The sequence below is a fragment of the Drosophila biarmipes genome, chromosome 3R (assembly GCF_025231255.1).
Source record: "Drosophila biarmipes strain raj3 chromosome 3R, RU_DBia_V1.1, whole genome shotgun sequence".
NCBI lineage: Eukaryota > Metazoa > Arthropoda > Insecta > Diptera > Drosophilidae > Drosophila > Drosophila biarmipes.
In genome coordinates this window covers 14147230-14166290 of record NC_066616.1, presented here as the reverse complement: position 1 = coordinate 14166290, position 19061 = coordinate 14147230, and the positions used below count along the sequence as shown (strand labels likewise).

General features: G+C 40.7%; 1 protein-coding gene across 1 annotated transcript in view; it reads left to right on the top strand.

Moving 5' to 3' along the window:
- Window positions 1-19061, top strand: part of LOC108031448 (insulin-like receptor) — a 52285-nt gene that overhangs the window by 24836 nt on the left and 8388 nt on the right. The window contains exons 3-6 of the mRNA XM_017104880.3: window positions 7121-7177; window positions 16773-17190; window positions 17260-18120; window positions 18441-19010. Coding sequence (XP_016960369.1) covers window positions 16929-17190; window positions 17260-18120; window positions 18441-19010 — 1693 coding nt within the window. The 5' untranslated portion in view covers window positions 7121-7177; window positions 16773-16928. The remainder of the gene's footprint in view (window positions 1-7120; window positions 7178-16772; window positions 17191-17259; window positions 18121-18440; window positions 19011-19061) is intronic.

Genomic DNA, 19061 nt, shown 5'->3' with positions numbered 1-19061 from the left:
CTATTAGTTCAAAAGGGAAGAACATAAAATGGTTGTTTTTAAATGAAAGTTGTCTACAAAGTTCTGATATCTTCATGGCATAATTGTCTAGGATTCGTACATATGTTATATAGGATTGCAAAAACATTTAAAGATAAAAGTTTTAAGAGTGTTAATTTCCGAGTGTACAGAGTCAGATGAGCTAAAGCCGGCTGCCATGTATCGCCTTGCCCTACCTTGTCCGTCCGTCCGCTCGCCTGTCCGTTCGGCTGTCCGTCCGTATTGTCCGTTCGCTGTCTCCGTCTCTGTCGCCGCCGATGTGTCCGTCTCTGTCTGTGTGTCACCCGACTGTCTCGCCAAAATGCCATCGCTGCAATCGCTGTGGCGCTCTTTTCGCTGTTTTATATTGCCGTTGTTGTTGTCACCGACTCTACTTGATGTGGCATAAAAAGTGTGATCGATGTAAATCTTGTGGCTCAGCTGTCGCCAGCATTTGGTTTTTTTCCCCTGCTGATCTTTGAGTTTTATTTTTATAGGCAAGAACAAGAATAGTAAGAGTGAACCCACCACTCGCAGCACTCGCACCACTCACACCACATCACACCTCAGTCTCAGTTCACCACACTCCACCCCCGGGCCATGGCTCCCTCTCGCTCTAATCTGATTTGTGGGATCGAACAACTGTAAACCCGGGCTTTGGGCACGCTCTTTCTCCCTCACCCTCCCTCCTTTCTCCACGTCCACCTCCGCCTTTCCCCACGGATTCTACGGATACGGATTGTTCGGCTTCTTCTTGCGGTTGGCTTATTTGTGCGTGCGTGTGTGTTTTTGTTTTTGTTTTTGTGCGTGCTCTTTGGCGCGTTGAGCTACTTTACGGATTTGCCTTTGTTATCGATAGGTTGGCTGTACAACCCCCAAGATTGCTTTAGGGGGATAACTTCCAAAGAAGAAAGCGAGGAAAGTCGGTCAATCACTTAAAATAATATTTTGAAATTTGATTTACTGAAGGTGACTTTCCATAAGAACTCGAGAGGAAAGACACAAAAAGTGTAAGTTAAAACAAACCGATTTTATATTGGGTTTAGTTTATATTGTCAATTTTAAATAAATCCAGACAAAACCTTTAAAAAAACATTAAAATTAAGCAACAAACTATTGCCTTTATATGTTTTGTTTATTTTTATTTATTTAGATTTTAAAATATATTGTTTTTTTTTTTGCTCTTTTCATTACATTTATTATTGTTTATTTGTTTTTTTTTTTGCTAGACCCTTCTAGTCGGTTCTTTTTTGTCTCTCGTTCTTGTTTTATATTTCTGTTTTTACTACTGTTTTGCCTTTTTGTTGCTTTCCTATTTGTTTATTCAATTCCGCCGCTGATACCGCTGTTTTTGTAGTTGTTTTTGCTATTACGTATTGTAAAATTGAAAGCGTCTTCTCGTTGTTTTCTAGTTCTTTTTGTGTGACCGCTGCCTATTTGTTGTCTAATTTATTTCTGTTTCTACGTCGTTGTCCTCAGATTGAAAAACAAATTACCATAAATGTCATTTTGTAATTGTAATGCATTATTTGTAATACAAATATTGATGTAACGTCCAGAAAGCGAAAAAACAACCATATACCGGAGAGAGATTATTCTGCCGTAATCAAGTGATCATCTCCCGCGAGAACGAAAATAGTTGAGAACGGGGATCCGGCCGAATCTGTGAGCAGAAGTTCAGCTCTCATAGAGTCATGCAAAGTATCTTCAGTAATTCATATGCAGAATCGACTGTATAAAAGTTTTCCTAGAAAGCTTGGCAGACAATTTCCTAGTCATAAATATTAAACATTTGACACAGTTTCCTAGAATCTGTTCTTAACTATAAACGCCTAGTTTCTCGGAAAGATTCGACATGCTAATTTGGGAATTTGTTTAAGAAAAAGATTCAAAAATATTGTAACACCCAAAAAAGTGTCAAGGGTTGTTTACTATTTTATAAAATACTTATAATACACATGTTTATCTGCGCCCAACTCTTATCGATAGAGCAAATTTTCCATTCGGAATGCAAATTTTGGTGCGGCCCTCTGATAAGTCAAATTATGTTTTGAGTATTGTTGGCCAATTCGAAAGCCGTGCTCAACCTGCAAATGTTACAAGGTATTTGATCGCATATATTTTATATATGTTTTAGTGGTTCTTTCTGAAGACCTTGTTCATTCAGCCTGCGTCCGCCTGTCTGCCCCGCTTCGAATCGAGTCGTTTTTGTTGCTCGCCCGCTTGTTTTAGTAGTCGCTCTTGTATCTCTAGTTTTGTTGTTGCTGCTCGCAACTGGAGCTTTGGGAATCGAGATTTTCGCCTCGAGAGACTCAGATGGAGACTGGCACTGTGTTTGGGTAGCTACATATTTCAAAACCGCTCTCGTTCCATTGTCGTTTGTATTGTTGTTGGGTTTTTTGGCATGGGCAGGAGGCAAAACGCGGGGCGAGAGGCAGAAGTGGAAAGAAAAAAATATTGTGTCTTGTTTATTGCTTTATTTGCGGCGTTTTGCTCTTGATTAGGTTCTTTTGTGCCTCGCACTTTGCCATTGTAGTTCTCCCCATTCCAGCGGGGCTGTTGTTGTTGCTGCCGTTGCCGCTGGCGCTTTGCTTTCACTGTGTGCGTGCGTGTATCTGCGAGAGTGTGTATCTATGTTTGTAGCATTGGCGGCGCGGGCATAAGGCATAAGGTAAATGTGAAAACAATTTAAGCGGAACTTAATAGCTAAACAACTATTTTAACTTGCTTGCTTTTTGCCTTGCTGTTGTTGCTGTCGTTTTTTTCAGACGCTTGTAAAAATATACTGCGTTCTATTTTATGCTCAGGAGGCCCGCTGCGTTTTCCTAGCCTGTTGTAATACAGTGCAACTTGTGTGCATGGGATTGCAATGAGTGATCCGTAGAAATATGCAAAAAATTGGGTTATGTCGCTATTCAGAGAATTGCTTAGGTAAAAATCAAATTTTAGGTTTGTTTTTTCAGGAATCTTTCTTTATATTTAAATCCTGTATGATAAAGAATGAAAATAACGCTTTATCAGGCAAATAAAATCATATTTTTACATAATACAACTTGAGTAACTCATAATTATGTCACTATTTAAAGGATTTTCCATATATCAGAAATCGTTTTAGATAGAAGCGGTTTTTAATTTTCTGTTCAAATGTGACATAACTTAGGATGGACATTGGGAACTGCCAACTGTGCATCTTAGTGAAGTTAACCTGTATTTTTCGCTCACTGGCCTTTGTCGTTTTGGGTTTTCCGTTTGTTTTCCCCCCCACTTTTGTTTTGTCATGCACTTTTCCCCCGGGCTCAGACAATTGCGTCGTGCATCGCGCCTTTTTGGCGCCCCGCACAGACACAGGCGCACGCACACACTCGCAGGCGTTTCCGTTACGCTGTCGAAATCAAATCAAATTAATTCATTAAGCCAAATAAATGTTTAATAAATCATAACGAGAAAACAAAACCAAAAGCGAGGCGGGGCGAGGCGAGGCGAGGCGCGGCGAAAACTCAAGCAAAAATCAGTCTGGCGCCTATTTTATGAACGGTTCAATAGCAAATGTCAAATTTGACAAGCGGCGAGCAGAAGAAAATAAGAAAACGAAAAGATGAGGGGGCGCACGAGCGAGAATCTCAACTGATAAGATGTAAGAACAACAATCTTTAGTTGGGGGGAGCGGGAGATCTTTTTTCGGACCATGCCGCAGCTTGTTATTAATTAGCTTGACTTGTGACTGGCCCGTCAGAGTTCTGATTTAGCCCCAAAGATATGGCGAAGACCCCTCCGACAGATGGGGAATAAATGAATGGGCTGGAAAATGGGGCGAGGGGCCCGGGATGGTGTTGTATTACTGTGTTCCCATTTCCAAAAACGGGGAATATTCATTCACCAAACCGAGATGGGGAGTATCTGTGGAGTGGGCAGCGTAGCGCAGCGATAAGGTAGCTGATAAGGAGACAAATATAGCCCTTTTACCTTCTGTCCATAGGTAAATACAGCGAAGATTCTATAACTCAAACGTATACAACTTATGTAATAAATATAATAATTTAATAAAATAAATAATATAATGTCATAAATTGTGTATCATAAATAATATAATATAATAATAAATATGTTAAATCAAGTAATATAATCTCATGAATAGTATAGTAAAAAAATATAAAATGATGTATTTTTTTATAATTTGATTGAACTTATTTATTCTCAATTTATTTTCTCTTTTTTTAATGGTTTCATTATTGTGCCAGTATTAAAATTAGGCTGTACGCAAACGTTTTGGTGAATTATGGTTTTATTATTTAAACAAAATGTTCAATGTAAGAACAAAAGATTGAGAATTCAACTGAATTACCTTAAGAAAATCTCCGCTAGCTAAGTTGGACTGTAGTTAGCTTCACCTACTTGGATTTCTCGGTAAACGTGGGGGAAATTGGGGTCTCTGGCTGTGAATGAAATCGAATCCAATAAGTGCGCGTACACATTTACTCTACTCACGCCCGCCGCCGTGCGAGTGTGTGAGTGGGTATCTGTGAAATTCATTGATAACTTAAAAATGCCAAATCAAACACTCGCACACATCCGCATCCGCACTGCGCCGTGCACACAGAGAAATACCTTGTGCAATGCATTCCATCAGGGGCATTGGGCAATGGGGAGCGGAACGTATCATAAATAATAAAAGTGAGCAAATACGGCGTTGGCCAACAAACGAAACCGAACTAACAAAAAAGCAAGACGAAAGGGGGGTTAAAAGGGAGGGAGGGGGGAGGGGAAAATCCCCTGTCGAGATTAGAGAAGAAAGCTTATCAAATCGGAATTTATATGAAATGTTATTTCTGTCATTGCCGCTGACAATTATTGTTGTTTACTCACTTGCATTCCACACACACACACACACACACGCACACTCGCTCGCATAAGCAAACACTCACACGGATAACGGCGTCCGGACACTTGAAAATGTCATACACACAGAGAAAAAAGGCGCGCGCTAAATATTTCATTCACTTGATTCACGCTGCTTGCCGCTGTTGCTGTTGTTGTTGTTGCTCTTTACGCCACTGCATTCATTCACATATGCGGCGCGTGAGAGAGCGAGTGCGAGCGGGACGGAGGCACTGGGGGCCGAGCAAGCAGTGCAAGTACCATGGGATCGACAGTTGTTGCTTTTCGTGCCTTTCATTCAATAAAAGCACCGCACACTCACGCACACAGGCATGTATCCAAACACAGTTGCGGTGAAGATAATAGTTATAATAGTTAAGGTGGCTAAGCAGTTATCCATCAGATGCTTTTGTAGCTTACAAATACAAAAGGCATTGGGATTTAGTCAGATCAATCTGAACCTTAAGATGTATCATTTTGTCAATTGATTAAAGTAAAATAAGATACAAATTTTAGATACAGCTTTTAAATTCTTTTAAAAAAAGACAACTTTACCAATAGGTTACTATGATTTTGCTAACCGTGGCTGTGGAAATGTATTCCATTGCGTATTTAACACTTTGATAAACAACTAAACCACAAAAATGTGGTATAAGCCCAAGCGGATTTCAACTTGGGGCCCGACCGCAAGTCAATAATAAAAATAAAAAAAAGAAAACAAGCCTGGAAAGGATCTGCCATTAGAGGCTTATCTGACCGGAACTGGCCAGCTCAAGGTCTACAAATACTTACTGCCGGAGCAGGAATTGCCCCAGCTACTATAATTAATCATTTAGTCATTATTGGAAGTGCGGTTGTGTTGCCCCAGCTTTAATTACTCAACATTATGAAAGCGAGACATATTTCACACGATTCAAACGAAAGGCAAAACTCGTTTTCATCTTCGATAATTCGAGGCGGCTAACAGATTTTAATTAAAGTTAATTAATGTCGGTTATTATATGATTATAAACTCGGTGTAAAATTGATTCGATTAAGGGGAAAAGGGAAATAGTATATTAGCATAGGGAAGTCTGTCTGCTTGGTAGCTACATATATAGATAGAAATAGGTCTCTGTGATTAATATTTCATAGAAAGATAGACTGTTTCTGCAGGCTGGCAAATTGAGCCGGGCGAAAACAACACAAGTAGCAACCGCAACTTGTGCCGAATTCCAATGAAAATACTATGTAAACAATGAGTGGTTGACGGAGATTATAGACGAACAGTATAGGGTCTTTAACCATGTTTACGGCCCGTATCAAAGCCCCGTCAATGCATAAAGTCTGCCATATATATGGTGTCCCGAAGTGTTTACACAAAGAGGACACCCATCAATATTTGGCGCATTGCACATATCGTCTTACGGGCGCATGTGGCACATATCATGTCATTCGCACGTACTGATACGATCCGTAATATATCAGGCGCCAGCGCTACTTTTGCAAAGCGGAAACCAGCATATGAACTTCAAAAAGTCTTATCATTGCAGGAGAGTTATAAAAGGGGATTACTGGTGTGACTGTGAATAAATCGGTACCATAACATTGTTGTTTATTGGTGGTCTACTTATTATGCTAACTCAAATGAGATACCCACCCTGAGATACTTTATTTCAATGTTTTCTTAACAATGATCAAATAGTCAAACTTTAAGCTCTGTAAGAAAGGGGACTTTCCTATTCGATCAATCACAAATACTGAAGTTGTTTTCATTGCCTTTGCTCTAGTTTTGTTGGCATTCCGGGAATTCTGTAAAAGCTATTCGCAGCAAAAAATATTGGCTAACCAAATAAATGGGTCAACTGGGAAGCAAAAATAACAGGAAGTGCCACATAAATTGCTCATTCCGTGTAATACTCCAGAAATATTTGCTGCCGGCAAACAGGAACTCGAACTGGGGAATAAAGGGATCGTCTGTTGAGGCTTATTCACATAACTCTATTTGTATTTATTGACAATGGGACACAAAGTTACAAACAGCACTTGCAGAGCTGTTCACCTGAGCGATGGATCAGTGGGGGCAGTTATGAGTGTAAATATCAGTCGTGGAAAAGCCTTGATGATATGAGGGGGTTTTCCGTTCTACATCCTGCTGTAAATTCCCTCTGTTAAGCTTTATTTCTTCGAAATATATTACTTTTACAACCATTTCAACTAACGCTTGTATTTTTCTATTCTCTTGCAGGTGCTCTGAGTGGAGCGAATAAATAACAATCTCACTACGAGTGTACAACTCAAAAAGGTATGCAGATAAGTTCAAACTTCCGCCATACGTGTGCCACTTTGCCGGTATGCTTTTTAAGTGATCAATCGTAATTGCTTTCCTGGAAATCTAAATTTAGTCGCTGATTTGTTTGTATGAACTTTGTTCGTACCATTAATTTTAGTAGAACAATTGCACTAGTAATGTTCGCCCTTATCTTGTTATTGTTATTGTGAAATTCAATGCCTGCCGATCGACTGAATAATAATTCATTGAATAAACACAGACAGCGAGAGTGGGGTGTGTGCGGTGGTTAATACTCGAGAATCGAGCCGCTGGAATGCAACTGAAAAAATAACATCAACAACATCACGTCAAGGATCGCCCCCTAATCGTCGTCTGTGATATGACGATGACGTGTGCAAAGTACGAGGGCTCCGATAAAAAGCAAGCGAACGCAATGAGACAGCCCGGAAAATGTGCAATGAACAATGTATTTTGATTCGAACGTGACGGCTTATTGGATTGTCACAAGGCTGTGGTACTTTACCGGTCGCTCGGCCTGCCCATGTGATTGATGACCAAAGTCTGGGCTTTATCTGCTAGTGAAAGTCACGAGATTTCGTGGCGGGGTAATGAACGTCTTTTCTGGGCTTTAGATTGCAGCCGATTTGATTGTCGTGTGAAATCTATAAATTTTTAAATATAAATGAGGAGGAATGGATGTATTTATGAAGTTCAAAATACCTCAATCTGATCAAAGTGAGCTTGAATATTTGATGGCATTCATCAGTAGTTTCTTATGAACATGGAATACAAAAGTAACGTAAGAGTATCAGGGTAGCATTGAAGAAATCACAGTCTCCGCTGCTATCGTTATCGTTATCGCTGGCCATCTCCGATTGGCCGCCTTTGACTTGCCTCACGCACTGAGATCGGTATTTTTGGTTTTAATCAGCTGACGTTGTTGCTTTCGACGAGGCTTGTGACTTTTCTAGATTTTCGATACGGCCGGCTCCCAATTGTTGTTATCGGCTGAGCTTTGACTGCGATATGCGTATTTATTGTTGACATGCCCAACGATCCGACGATTGTTGGATTTTTTATGGATGCCAAATGTGGGGAATTGGAAGGCTTGTATGACACGATAAACTTGTTAGAGGTGGACAAAAATGGTATCGTTTAGTGATCGATTAATCGATGCTGTTGTCCGATAAAGTAATAAAGAATATATATATCTATAACAGCTAATTCTCCACTATTTTACTCTAGTGATCGTTTAGTGATCGATTAATCGATGCTGTTGTCCGATAAAGTAAGAAAGAAAATATATATCTCTATAACAGCTAATTCTCCACTATCTTACTCTAAATTCCCAATTAAACAGTGTTTACTGGTACCAACAGAATTGTATAATTTATTTATGTGGTGATTACCAACGATTGCGGGGCGATAAAAGTCTGTCATCGCCACGGGCAGTACGTCATGATCGTGGAATTTCCGTCACGGTTCCGTCTGCCCTCCCCAAGCCCCAAGCCCCCAGCCCCCAGCCCCCAGGCAACCGTGCGTTTGGAATGTGGAATGCCCAGAAACATAAAAGCCGTCTACTTCGTATGCTCACGTATCGGAGTTAATTTCTTGTAGGGCGCACTGGCATTTCATTATTATTTTAACATTTTCGCAGGTGTCTCTTGTAATGGTTTCTTTTGGGTCGGATCGGATCGGATCGGCTCCGTTTCGATTGGGTTCGACGGGTTTTTGGGCTAGGCCTCGAACCTCGAACCTCGGGCCTCGGATCGTTCGTTACCATCGTTATTGTTGTATGCTTCGTTACGTTTCATGCTCGCTTTGCGAAACGGATCTGCTCGTTTTCGTTGCGTTTTCTATTTCTTGGTATTTCGGCTGTCTTACATTTTTCGTGTGTTAATGAAAATTTTATTGGAATTTTTTCCCCCATTTTGTTGGTGGCGGTTTTGTTTGTTTTTGAATTTTTTACGAGTTTATGAATGATCGTGCAAACAAACAAAACACGCGAGACATTTACCAGAGTGTTGTCGAGGGGTTGGGTGGCTTTACGAAGGGGTGTGAGGTTGGTTTTCTGGTTGGTTTGGATCGAGTGCCGTTGAGTGCGCTCAATCAGCAGCAGAAGCGAAAAGATCAACCGCAACGAGGGCACTCACTACATAAGGCGTACGAAAAACAGAAAAACTCAATCGGTGACAAGCCAAGCAAGTCAATTGAAATCGCAGTCGTAAAACCATAATTACTGTCTTCAAGTTGATTACATTATTGGCTTGACTTTTATGATCCAACTCAATAGGAATGGGTTTTTGCGCTGGTTTCACTTTGAATAAGAAATCGATTTTTCTATTATTTATCTCTCAAATCCATGCACTGACTGCGATCTGTTTGAACTTTTTATTTTGTTGAAGTGACACCTCAAAGCTTAAACCACACGATGCTGGAAACTCAATTTTATGGTTCGTTCGTTCCCCTTGATCTAGAGCCTTCGAAAATTCTCTACGAGTTTGAGCTTTTTATTTGGAAGGGTTTCCATTTCCCCCTTAGTAATTATGCATTTCGTTGTAATTTAGACATTTACTCATTTCCATAATTCCAAGTGTTTTATAGCTTCATAGCAACCCTGCCCGCATGTCTTCCACCCTGCGTTTTCCAGCTCCTTTTATGTAAAGCCGCTTCTGAAAACTTCCCCGTTAAAAAACCCTCCGGAAAAACAGGCACCGCCTGGCACAGCCTTATATAGAGCCCGCTGGAGAACCGGAGAACAGGAGAACCGGCGAAGAATCCACCCATAGACAGGCCACTTTTACTCGCCTTTACGACTCGAGTTCATTTGAAATTAACGGCCATTATTTCGGGGCAATTGTTTGTCGTAAAAAGTCGCTGGATGGTGGATGGTGGATTGGGGAAGTGCATACCAAGCCCAAGCACCGATTCCGCATAATGGGCTGTCGTTGGTTGGCAGCTTGTTTATAGAGATTACAGAGTGAGTCGAGCGAAATACCCAGAATGAGAGTGGAAAATCCCGACTTGTTTGCGAAGTCAAACAAACCACAGCGAATGTTTAGTTAATGCCATAAATAATTGGTGAATAACGATAATATTTTGCTAAGCCACTTTCTTTTCATCGAGATTATTTGTGTGGCTTGGGTATATGAGCTGCACGATGTATGCCTCATGTTTCCATAAGCTTAAACTAGCTTAAAAAAATAAAATCAAGATTCTCAGTAGATAAAATGGAAATATCTTTATTTTTATATAAATATCATTTAACGCAAAATGAAGTTCTTTTTTTAATAACAAATCCTTGGTGTGTATATGATCAACCCAAACAACACGTAGCTTTAATTAATTTCGTATTATCATTTAATATTCTCACCCAAAAACCGAACTACTGATGAAATAATTCATTGTTATTTCATCACAGCGGGAAAGACGGGGCCGACACCCACAATTAAATGCCCTAATTGGGTTCCACACATCTGGGGGCTGGGCAGGCGGCATTATCTCTGTGTGGATAATTGTGCCCCCCGTTAGTAGTCGCATTTAAATGTCATATTTGTTATTTGCAAAAGTTCCAACCGGCCTCCGTCCGTCTCCCTGCGCCCCCTGGCCGGCAGGGGAAAAAGTTATTTATCTCGCGTGAGGCGGCGTCACGTTGCTTATCTAGAACTCGCACCTCGCACACACCGACACTCGCCGCAAAAACACTATTCGCACTACAAGCCGTCCCATATCATCGGGCAAAACAACAGGCCCGCACTCACGGTGCCACAGATATACACAAATACGTATTTATACCGGGCAACAACTGAGAGGTATAACTATTTAAGTGCTCGAAGGTTTCAGTCACCTTTGCCTGCGCTCAAACGACGTTCGGATGGATCCGCATTCTGGGCATGAGTTGGCAGATCTGAAGATTAGAGGGCGCCACATGTGACCGGTGCTGAGGTGCTTAGTTGTAAGTCACGGTGATCCCGAAAGACAGTGGGGCGGTGCGGGTTCCGATGGATCTCGAATCACTCGAATAGTAGTCTCAGAAGTCTCTAGATGTCGTGGCACAACAATAGAATGAATGGAGAGTGATGAAATTAGTCGAAATCGACAGGGAATTATAATAATATGGTCCCATGTTATTTTTTGTTGTTTATTATGTATTAGTAAGTCACGGATATCGCACAAGACAGTGACGGAATGACTGTTGGTAAAACGAATTTAGTTTTTTTTAAATAGATCTGCATTTTGCTCGAATTACTCTCAAAAGTGTCTAAATGTCATGGTACATCAGTAGAATGAGTGTAGAATGATGAAATTAGTCGAAGTCTAAAAGGAATTATAATTATATAGACCCGTATTATTCATAATTGTTTATTATGTATTTGCAAGTCACGGAGATCTCAAAGTAAGGAGGTATAAAACTGGATAGAACTAATAGATAGTAATTCCTCTGATAGAAGTGACTAAATGTCATGGTACATTAGTATCATATATGCCAAGTTATGAATATAATAAAAAGGAATTAGTCGAAATATGTAACACATTCCCATATAATTTTATTCTCAGAAGAGTCTAAATGTCATGGTACATGATTAGCCCTTAAACTGAAATAATATACTCCCATATCATATCGTACCATATAAGAAAACGTGTTTCCTCGAATGAGATAGGTATATATCGCTAGTTCAAGTTCCCTAAACGACCTCTGCGGGATTTTCGTATAGCTGAGCACCTGTAAGCGGATCGTAAGGTGAAATGTTCGGTGCATCCCCCAGTTCCGCATATAGACACATGGCCAAAGTATCTATTAATATTTATTCAACCATTTAAATGCTCGCTTAAATAAAGCTTTTCGAAATTATACAACAAAATATGCGCAAAGGCAAATGGAGGCAAGTGGAGGCTGTGACAAAGCGGCGAGATTGAGATATTATGAATGGGATGCGGCACCAGCACCTGACCAGCACCATCATCATCGTCGTTGATATAGAGCCAGACTTTCGATCGGCCGAATCAGGTTTCCGATTGTCCATATCTCCCAGCGAGTCTGTGAGTCTGGCCTGATCCGATCTCCGCTTATCATAATGCGATAATTTGATTGTTTTCCACTTTTTCGGTGGCTTTGAAACGCGGAAAACGAAAACAAAGAGATCTGGCCAAAAGACGTCGGATTTGGATTTGGAGCACAAGAAATACCTCAACGAGCTGGTCTCTTTCTTCGGTTTCTTCAGTCTTCTGGAGCTTAGGCCGGAGGCTGTTGTTTTTGTTTGTTATTCTTTCGGATTGTTGTCGCTGCTTCTTAACTGGTCTGGCAACTTTGTTTCGGATCGGAATGTTGTTGGCTTTTGGCTTCGGCCTCTCGGTCTCTCCGACTCAGATTCTCCCATCTCCCAGATCCGATTCTCAGTCTCCAGTCTTCTCCAGCCAGTCTTCGCTGGCCTTTTGCAGCCCGTTATTGCGTCAATGCCGACGTTAATGTTGTTGTTATTGTTATGATTATTATTGTTGTTATTGCCACTTCTGGCGTCTGTGCCTTTGTTGTTATTGCCCCCCATTTTCTGCCAGTGAGTCAGATTAGTGGGGCTAAGGAAAGGCGACGCGTGCGTAGCAATGCACTTGGTAAATTTCTTGGAAATTCTCGCCTTTAATGTTTTTGCTATTCAGATCAGCGTTTTTACGCTCGCTGCCCATAAAAATGGGCAGTTTACACCCCTGAAGGGGTGTATCTTTTATGTGCATTTTTAGTTATTTAAGAAAATGTCCTAAGCGGTTTGTTGCCTCCAATTCGTATGCGACTTCTCGGGCAGTTTTATGGCGTTTTCAGAATGCAGTTCTACACAATACTTTTATGCTATAATATTTAGAATCCTAAATAGGGTGTTTTTCTTTATTAAGCAATAATCTTACTTAAAAATCATTTTGGCGTAATGCAAAAATTAAATTATATATTATTAATGAAAAATCTTAAACAGAAAATAATTAATTAAATTTTGAACTATACAACTTTTTTAAAAGATAGTTCAGTCGACGTTCTTCAAGTTTTATAATCTTTAAGTATCTTTAAGATATGTTGTGTTATGTTGTTCATGTAATGATTTAGGACAGCTCGAGTTATGAAACCTAAAATTCTTTCCCAAATAGTTATCAATTAGGAGTTGAATATTATCTTTAATACTTGGATATTATTTAGTATCATAAAAATGGTGTTTTTCTGATATTAAACTTTATTAAACAAATAAAAATAGTTCAGATAGCTAAGTTAACGTTCTTTAAGTGTTAAAATTTGTATGTATCTTTAAGATATTTTGTGGTATGGTGTTCATGTAATGATTTAGGACAGCTCGAGTTATGAAACCTAAAATTCTTTCCCAAATAGTTATCAATTAGGAGTTGAATATTATCTATAATACTTGGAGAATTTTTGTATGCGCTGGAAACGGAGACCCATTCGCCCCTAGAAACAGTGCCCTTCAGAGCAGTTTCGCCATTTGCACTTAAAAAAGGCGAAATAAAGGCGGCAGAAAAACAATGAGTTGTAAAAAACCAGCGCAAATGACAGTTAGGCGTGCCAAATGCACCTTTACACTTTTTTACGAGGCGCGTGCACAGTGGCGCCCGAGGAGCGTTAAACGAAATTAAACAATAAAACGCTCGCCAGCGTTCGGACCGTTTGCGTTCGCTGTTAATTTCCATGTGTGTAAATGAGTGCTGATAAGCTAGTCGGCCAGTCAGCCGGCCGATCCAGTTTCGCCGTAGTACGAGTATCGCCTAGGTTGGCCCTTCCCTCCCCCTCCTATCGCGTCATCGCCGACCGCCTAGGCCACTCTATTCCAGGAAGATCTAACCGTTCTCAAGTGGCAAGAGTTGGGCAGTTTGCGAATTCCACAGATCTATTTTTAAGCCTGCTAGATTAAAATAGTTAATGATATTGAATATCTTGGTGTATTATTAAGATCCAGGTATTCTCGAATTGCAAAAGATCGGAAAGCTAAGATTCAATACAGGTTGTAGAAGGTATAGATTCAAGAAAAATAATATAAGGGTGTACAATTGTTTACGGTAATATTTTTAAATATCATTTTTAATTTAATTTTTAAAGCATATTAATAATAATGATCAACTTAATTGTTTTTTTCTATGACTTTTTTTATTTGCATCTTTGCATCTTTTAGGTTATATTAGGTAGTGCAAGTAGTCTTGAATTAAATTTCATGGCTACAAACAATATATCACAAACATTTTTATCTCTAATGGTTGGATCCTTTTTTTTATTTCATATTTATTTAGATAAGCAAATTAATTGACAAGTACATTATTTTTTTTGAATATAAGCTTTGTTCAAAGTAAGAATTTTTTCTGCTAGTTTCTGCAAACATTTTCGAACTCATGTTTTATTTGGCGTTTGTAGATACTCGTGGGGTTTCTACCATCTTCTTATCGCCCCATCGGATATCATCATCGGCACAGCGATCTCCTGGCAATGTTGTGTTGTCCGGAAATGTTGCCCACCGGTGTTTTCTTCTTCGCAGCTCTTAGTTAGTGGTTGTTGTTGGGTTGAACTGAACGATAAAAAGCAAAAACAGTCGCCGGAATCTGGGTCACCCGCGCACACATAGATACACACACACACACGCAGGCACACACCGGGCCAAAGTTTGAGAGGCACAGTTTGGCAGTCACCGTGGCGAGAGAGCTCGTTTTATAGAGCTGTAGACATTTGTTTTGTTTTTGTTTCTGTTTTGGGGCGAGTCTCTTAATTTTATGTGTGTGCTATGGCCATTTTAATTATTTTAGTTGAACATTTTGTTTGTTTTATGTATTTATAGCGCGACATTTGCTCGCCGATGGTATTATTTTTACTGCGCAATAAAAGCAACAATAGGAACAAAACAAATCAAGCATAATAAACAAGCAGCATTGGCGGAGAGAGCATGCTGGGAGCAGGCGAGAGAGCGCAGAGGTTTTTGTTAATTTTTGCTTGTTTTTTCTTATTGTTTTTGTGCGGCGACAAGCTAGAAAAATTTGCAAAACAAGAACAAATTGCGTGTGCGGTTTCTGTTCTTTTTTCATTTTTTATTTGCTTTTGTGCGTTTGTGTGTGGCACATCTACTACGTTTCCCAACTACGCAGCAGGAATATTCGCACAACCCGCTCTCTTCGGCTGCTCGCACTTTCCTTTGCCACGCAGCCGCGTTTTCCGCACTTTCCACACTTTCCGCACCTTCCGCATTTCCCCCCAGGCTACGCCCCAAAATTGGGAGGTGAAAATAGTAGTAATAGTAGTAAGTAGCAGCAAGGCGGCGTGCACAAGTCACCCGTTGCGGAAAAGCGTAGATTCTGATGAATTACAGCGTAGTAAAGGTCGCACACACCTGCGCTTACTATTTACTACTCAGCACGCTTTACAACGCGACTGCGCTGCCCACGTCACACAAAAGTCGCGCGTCATTCAAAAAATGGAAAAAAAAGCTAAAAAATTAACGTCAATGGTGAAGCGAACAAAAATCGCTCTCCATATGCTTGCCATTTTATTTATTCTATTCTTTTGTCTGCCGCATAAAATTATTTATTTATTTTGTTGTTGTTACTGTTTTTTCCTTGCTGTTGTTATTCAGCAAGCCGGGCTGCTGCTTCAGCGAGTGCGAGCGGGACGACTAGTGAGGCATGCCGGCTCTCAGCTGTTTCGTTTTTCGTTTTTTTTGTGTTTTTATTCAGCAGATTTAAATTATTGGAAATGGAATGAAATATTCTGAAATAGTTTCAGCTCTTGCGTTGCGTTGGAATATATGGGAGAAAATAAAGACTTTAATCGACGAAAGCTTGGGAAAAACAAAGCAAAAGATAAGAAAACTAACTCGGGATTGGGTAAACAATATGGTATAAAAAAACAAAAAGAATTTTTCAGAATCACCAATTGTTTTTATCAAAAAATTGGGAAACTCTTGTTTTGTAATTATTATGCATAGGAGTCAAATAAGCAGTTTGAGACAGATGGCAGTTGTTATCAAGGCTCAAAATATTTAATCATCGGCATACGTAGAACATTAGAATTATCAATTAAAAAAATTACGCATTGTGCTTTAAGCGATAAAATGTGTAAAATAGGTCACGCTTACAACATTTTCGAATAATTTTAAAACAACTTGGTTGCCAGCTTACGTAGGCCCATATTTTGGGTTAAATTCACCATTATACTGGTTAAAGCCCATCGAATTGTAATTTTTAACAGCGAAATAGTTGCTTTTGCAACTAGTTTTACTGTTAAATAGTAGCAAATGAATAATTTTTATATAATGTGAAAAGTATAGGTTTGGCTACTGTTTAATAGTTGGGCAAATTAAGAAAACACGTAGCTATTTTTATAGATTAACGCTGTCTAACTATCCGTATTGGTAAACTTTTCCCCTGCAGTTTCGTTAGTGTGTTGCACGGGCTGCAATAATTATAGAGAAATGACGGGCGTCGAGCGTTAAATTAAAATCGGTTTCTGCGACTGGTAGTTCGACACGTGTGCCGAGCACTTGGCGCCCTTTTTCGCATAAAATTACGTAGGTTTCTTTTTTTTTATTGTTTTCCAACTTGAGAACTAACAACAACATGTGCTTTCTCATTACAGTCGCTAAAGCGGAAATAAATAGAGGGAAAAGCGGAGAAAAATTGCATTCCAAGTGACGACAACAGGAAAAACGCCCCTAGAAGAAAAACTGAAAAACTAAAGTCTAAAACTGAATTTTGTGGCTCGTTTTTAGCTGCAAGGGCTTGCGAGGGCGGGATGAAAGATGATCACCTAGCGGAGTGCGAAAGAGAAGCCTCCGAAAAGCCAGCAACTGCAGGAAAATGCAACGTTAATAGTAACAAACACCGGAATATGTTCAATATGCAACGGCAAGTGACAAAAACTAAGTTAAAGCGGGAGAAAATCGAGATGGAAAACAACGAGATGGCGGCCTCAACTACGACTGTTACGCCTGGCCACATTTGTGTTTTGTGTCGAAGGGAAATGTCCTTCCATCCGCCATTCAGGCAAAACGATGGTAAGTATATACACATTTTTCCTAGTGTAAAAATGTAATTCCCAAAATTCCTATTCTCTTCATTTCCAGAAATGTTGCGGGCAACATGTTGCTGTGAGCAAGCAGTCGAACGAAGTGAGACACCCGCAAGCAGTGAGGAGACTAACAGCACCCGCAGCTGTAAAGTTAACATGGCAAGCAGTGTGTCAAGCAGTTGGGGCTCTAACGACTATTTGAACAAGGATTTTGAATGCTTCGTTGGATTCTCCCTTTTTCAAGTGATACGGGATGGTCCATCGGAAATTGCAACCTGTTCGCAAAGGCGGTGCCAAGCCAGTGTGGAAACTGGCAATCGCAGCCACGTGGGCAGCACGAAAAACAATCGAACGCAGCGCGAAAAGTTCAACATCTTCAGCAATTGTCACAACATACTGCGAACACTGCAATCGCTGTTGCTGCTCATGTTCAACTGCGGCATTTTCAACCGGCGCCGCAGGCGACAGCAGCAGCAGCAGCAGCAGCAGCAGCATCAGCAGCAATCGAATGTAAATTACACAAAATTCCTATTGCTGTTACAAACGCTGGCAGCAGCAACCACAAGACTGAGCCTAGGCCCTAACCACAACAACCAGCAACAACTAAAACATAATCAACAGCTGCCACGTGCCACACCACAACAACCAACGAAAGAACAACCAGAGCCTCGAGAGCGGTTTCATCACTACAAGCGCCATTTTCGTCATTGGAACAATAGTCTGATCTGGATACTAGCCCTCAATCTTATGGCCCTGCACGCCACTGCATCCGTCGTGTTGCCTCAGCAAGCGCAGCATTTGCAACGCAACAGCATAGCCGACAGTATGGATAGTACGGCGCTGGAGGTGTCCGCCCATTCGCGATCGACCAGGAGCAATTCTAACGAAAAAATGCGATTGTCAACGGCTGCGAAACGTATGTATAGTGAAACCCATCTTAAAACTGGGGTTAAAACCAGGAAACAAAGTCCATCCCGGAATGAAAAAGTATAAAGTCTGTTTGCTTCGACGTAAACTATAGGAATGCATCTTTTCCCAAAGTCTTTGCTATAGAAGATAGTATACAGAATTTATCAGATAATAGTTTCGGTGCTTTTTGAGATAATATTTTCTAGTCATAGGAAAATAAATTAAAGTGAATATTTGAAACTGACCTAGGATCGATTTTAATTCTGTGATATGACGCAAAATGCTTCCAAAAACAGATACTAATAGCTTTGCTTTTCCATCCTACAGCTTGTAAATCGATTGATATTAGGAACACTGCGTCGGATTTCAATCAGCTGGAGAACTGCACCATCATCGAGGGCTTCCTGCTGATCAACCTGATCAACGACGCCGGCCCCCTGAACAGATCCTTTCCGGATCTCGTCGAGGTCACCGACTTCATTGTGGTCTACCGGGTGACCGGGCTGCACTCGCTGTCGCAGGTCTTCCCCAACCTGAACGTCATCAGGGGCCTCTCTCTACTGGACGGATACGCCCTGATAGTCTTCTCCAATGCGGACCTCTTGGATCTGGGGCTGCCCAGGCTGCGGTCCATTACGAACGGGGCCGTTCGCATCGAGAGGAATCATAAATTGTGTTTCGAGAGGACAGTCAACTGGGAGAATATTATTGCGAATGAAAATCAGTCGCAGATCGTTCTCACCGAGAACAGCAACGACTGCCAGCTTTCCAAGTGTCCGGGGGAGATCAGAATGGGAAGTGGCCACGATTCCACAGCAGTGGAACGCGATCTGGGCCCCAGGTGTCCCGAGCACAAGAATCAGCGGCTCTGCTGGGACAGCAAAAACTGCCAGACAAGTGAGTTCATCCCAAAATCGTCAATGTTCCTCCAGCACTGACCTTGACTTG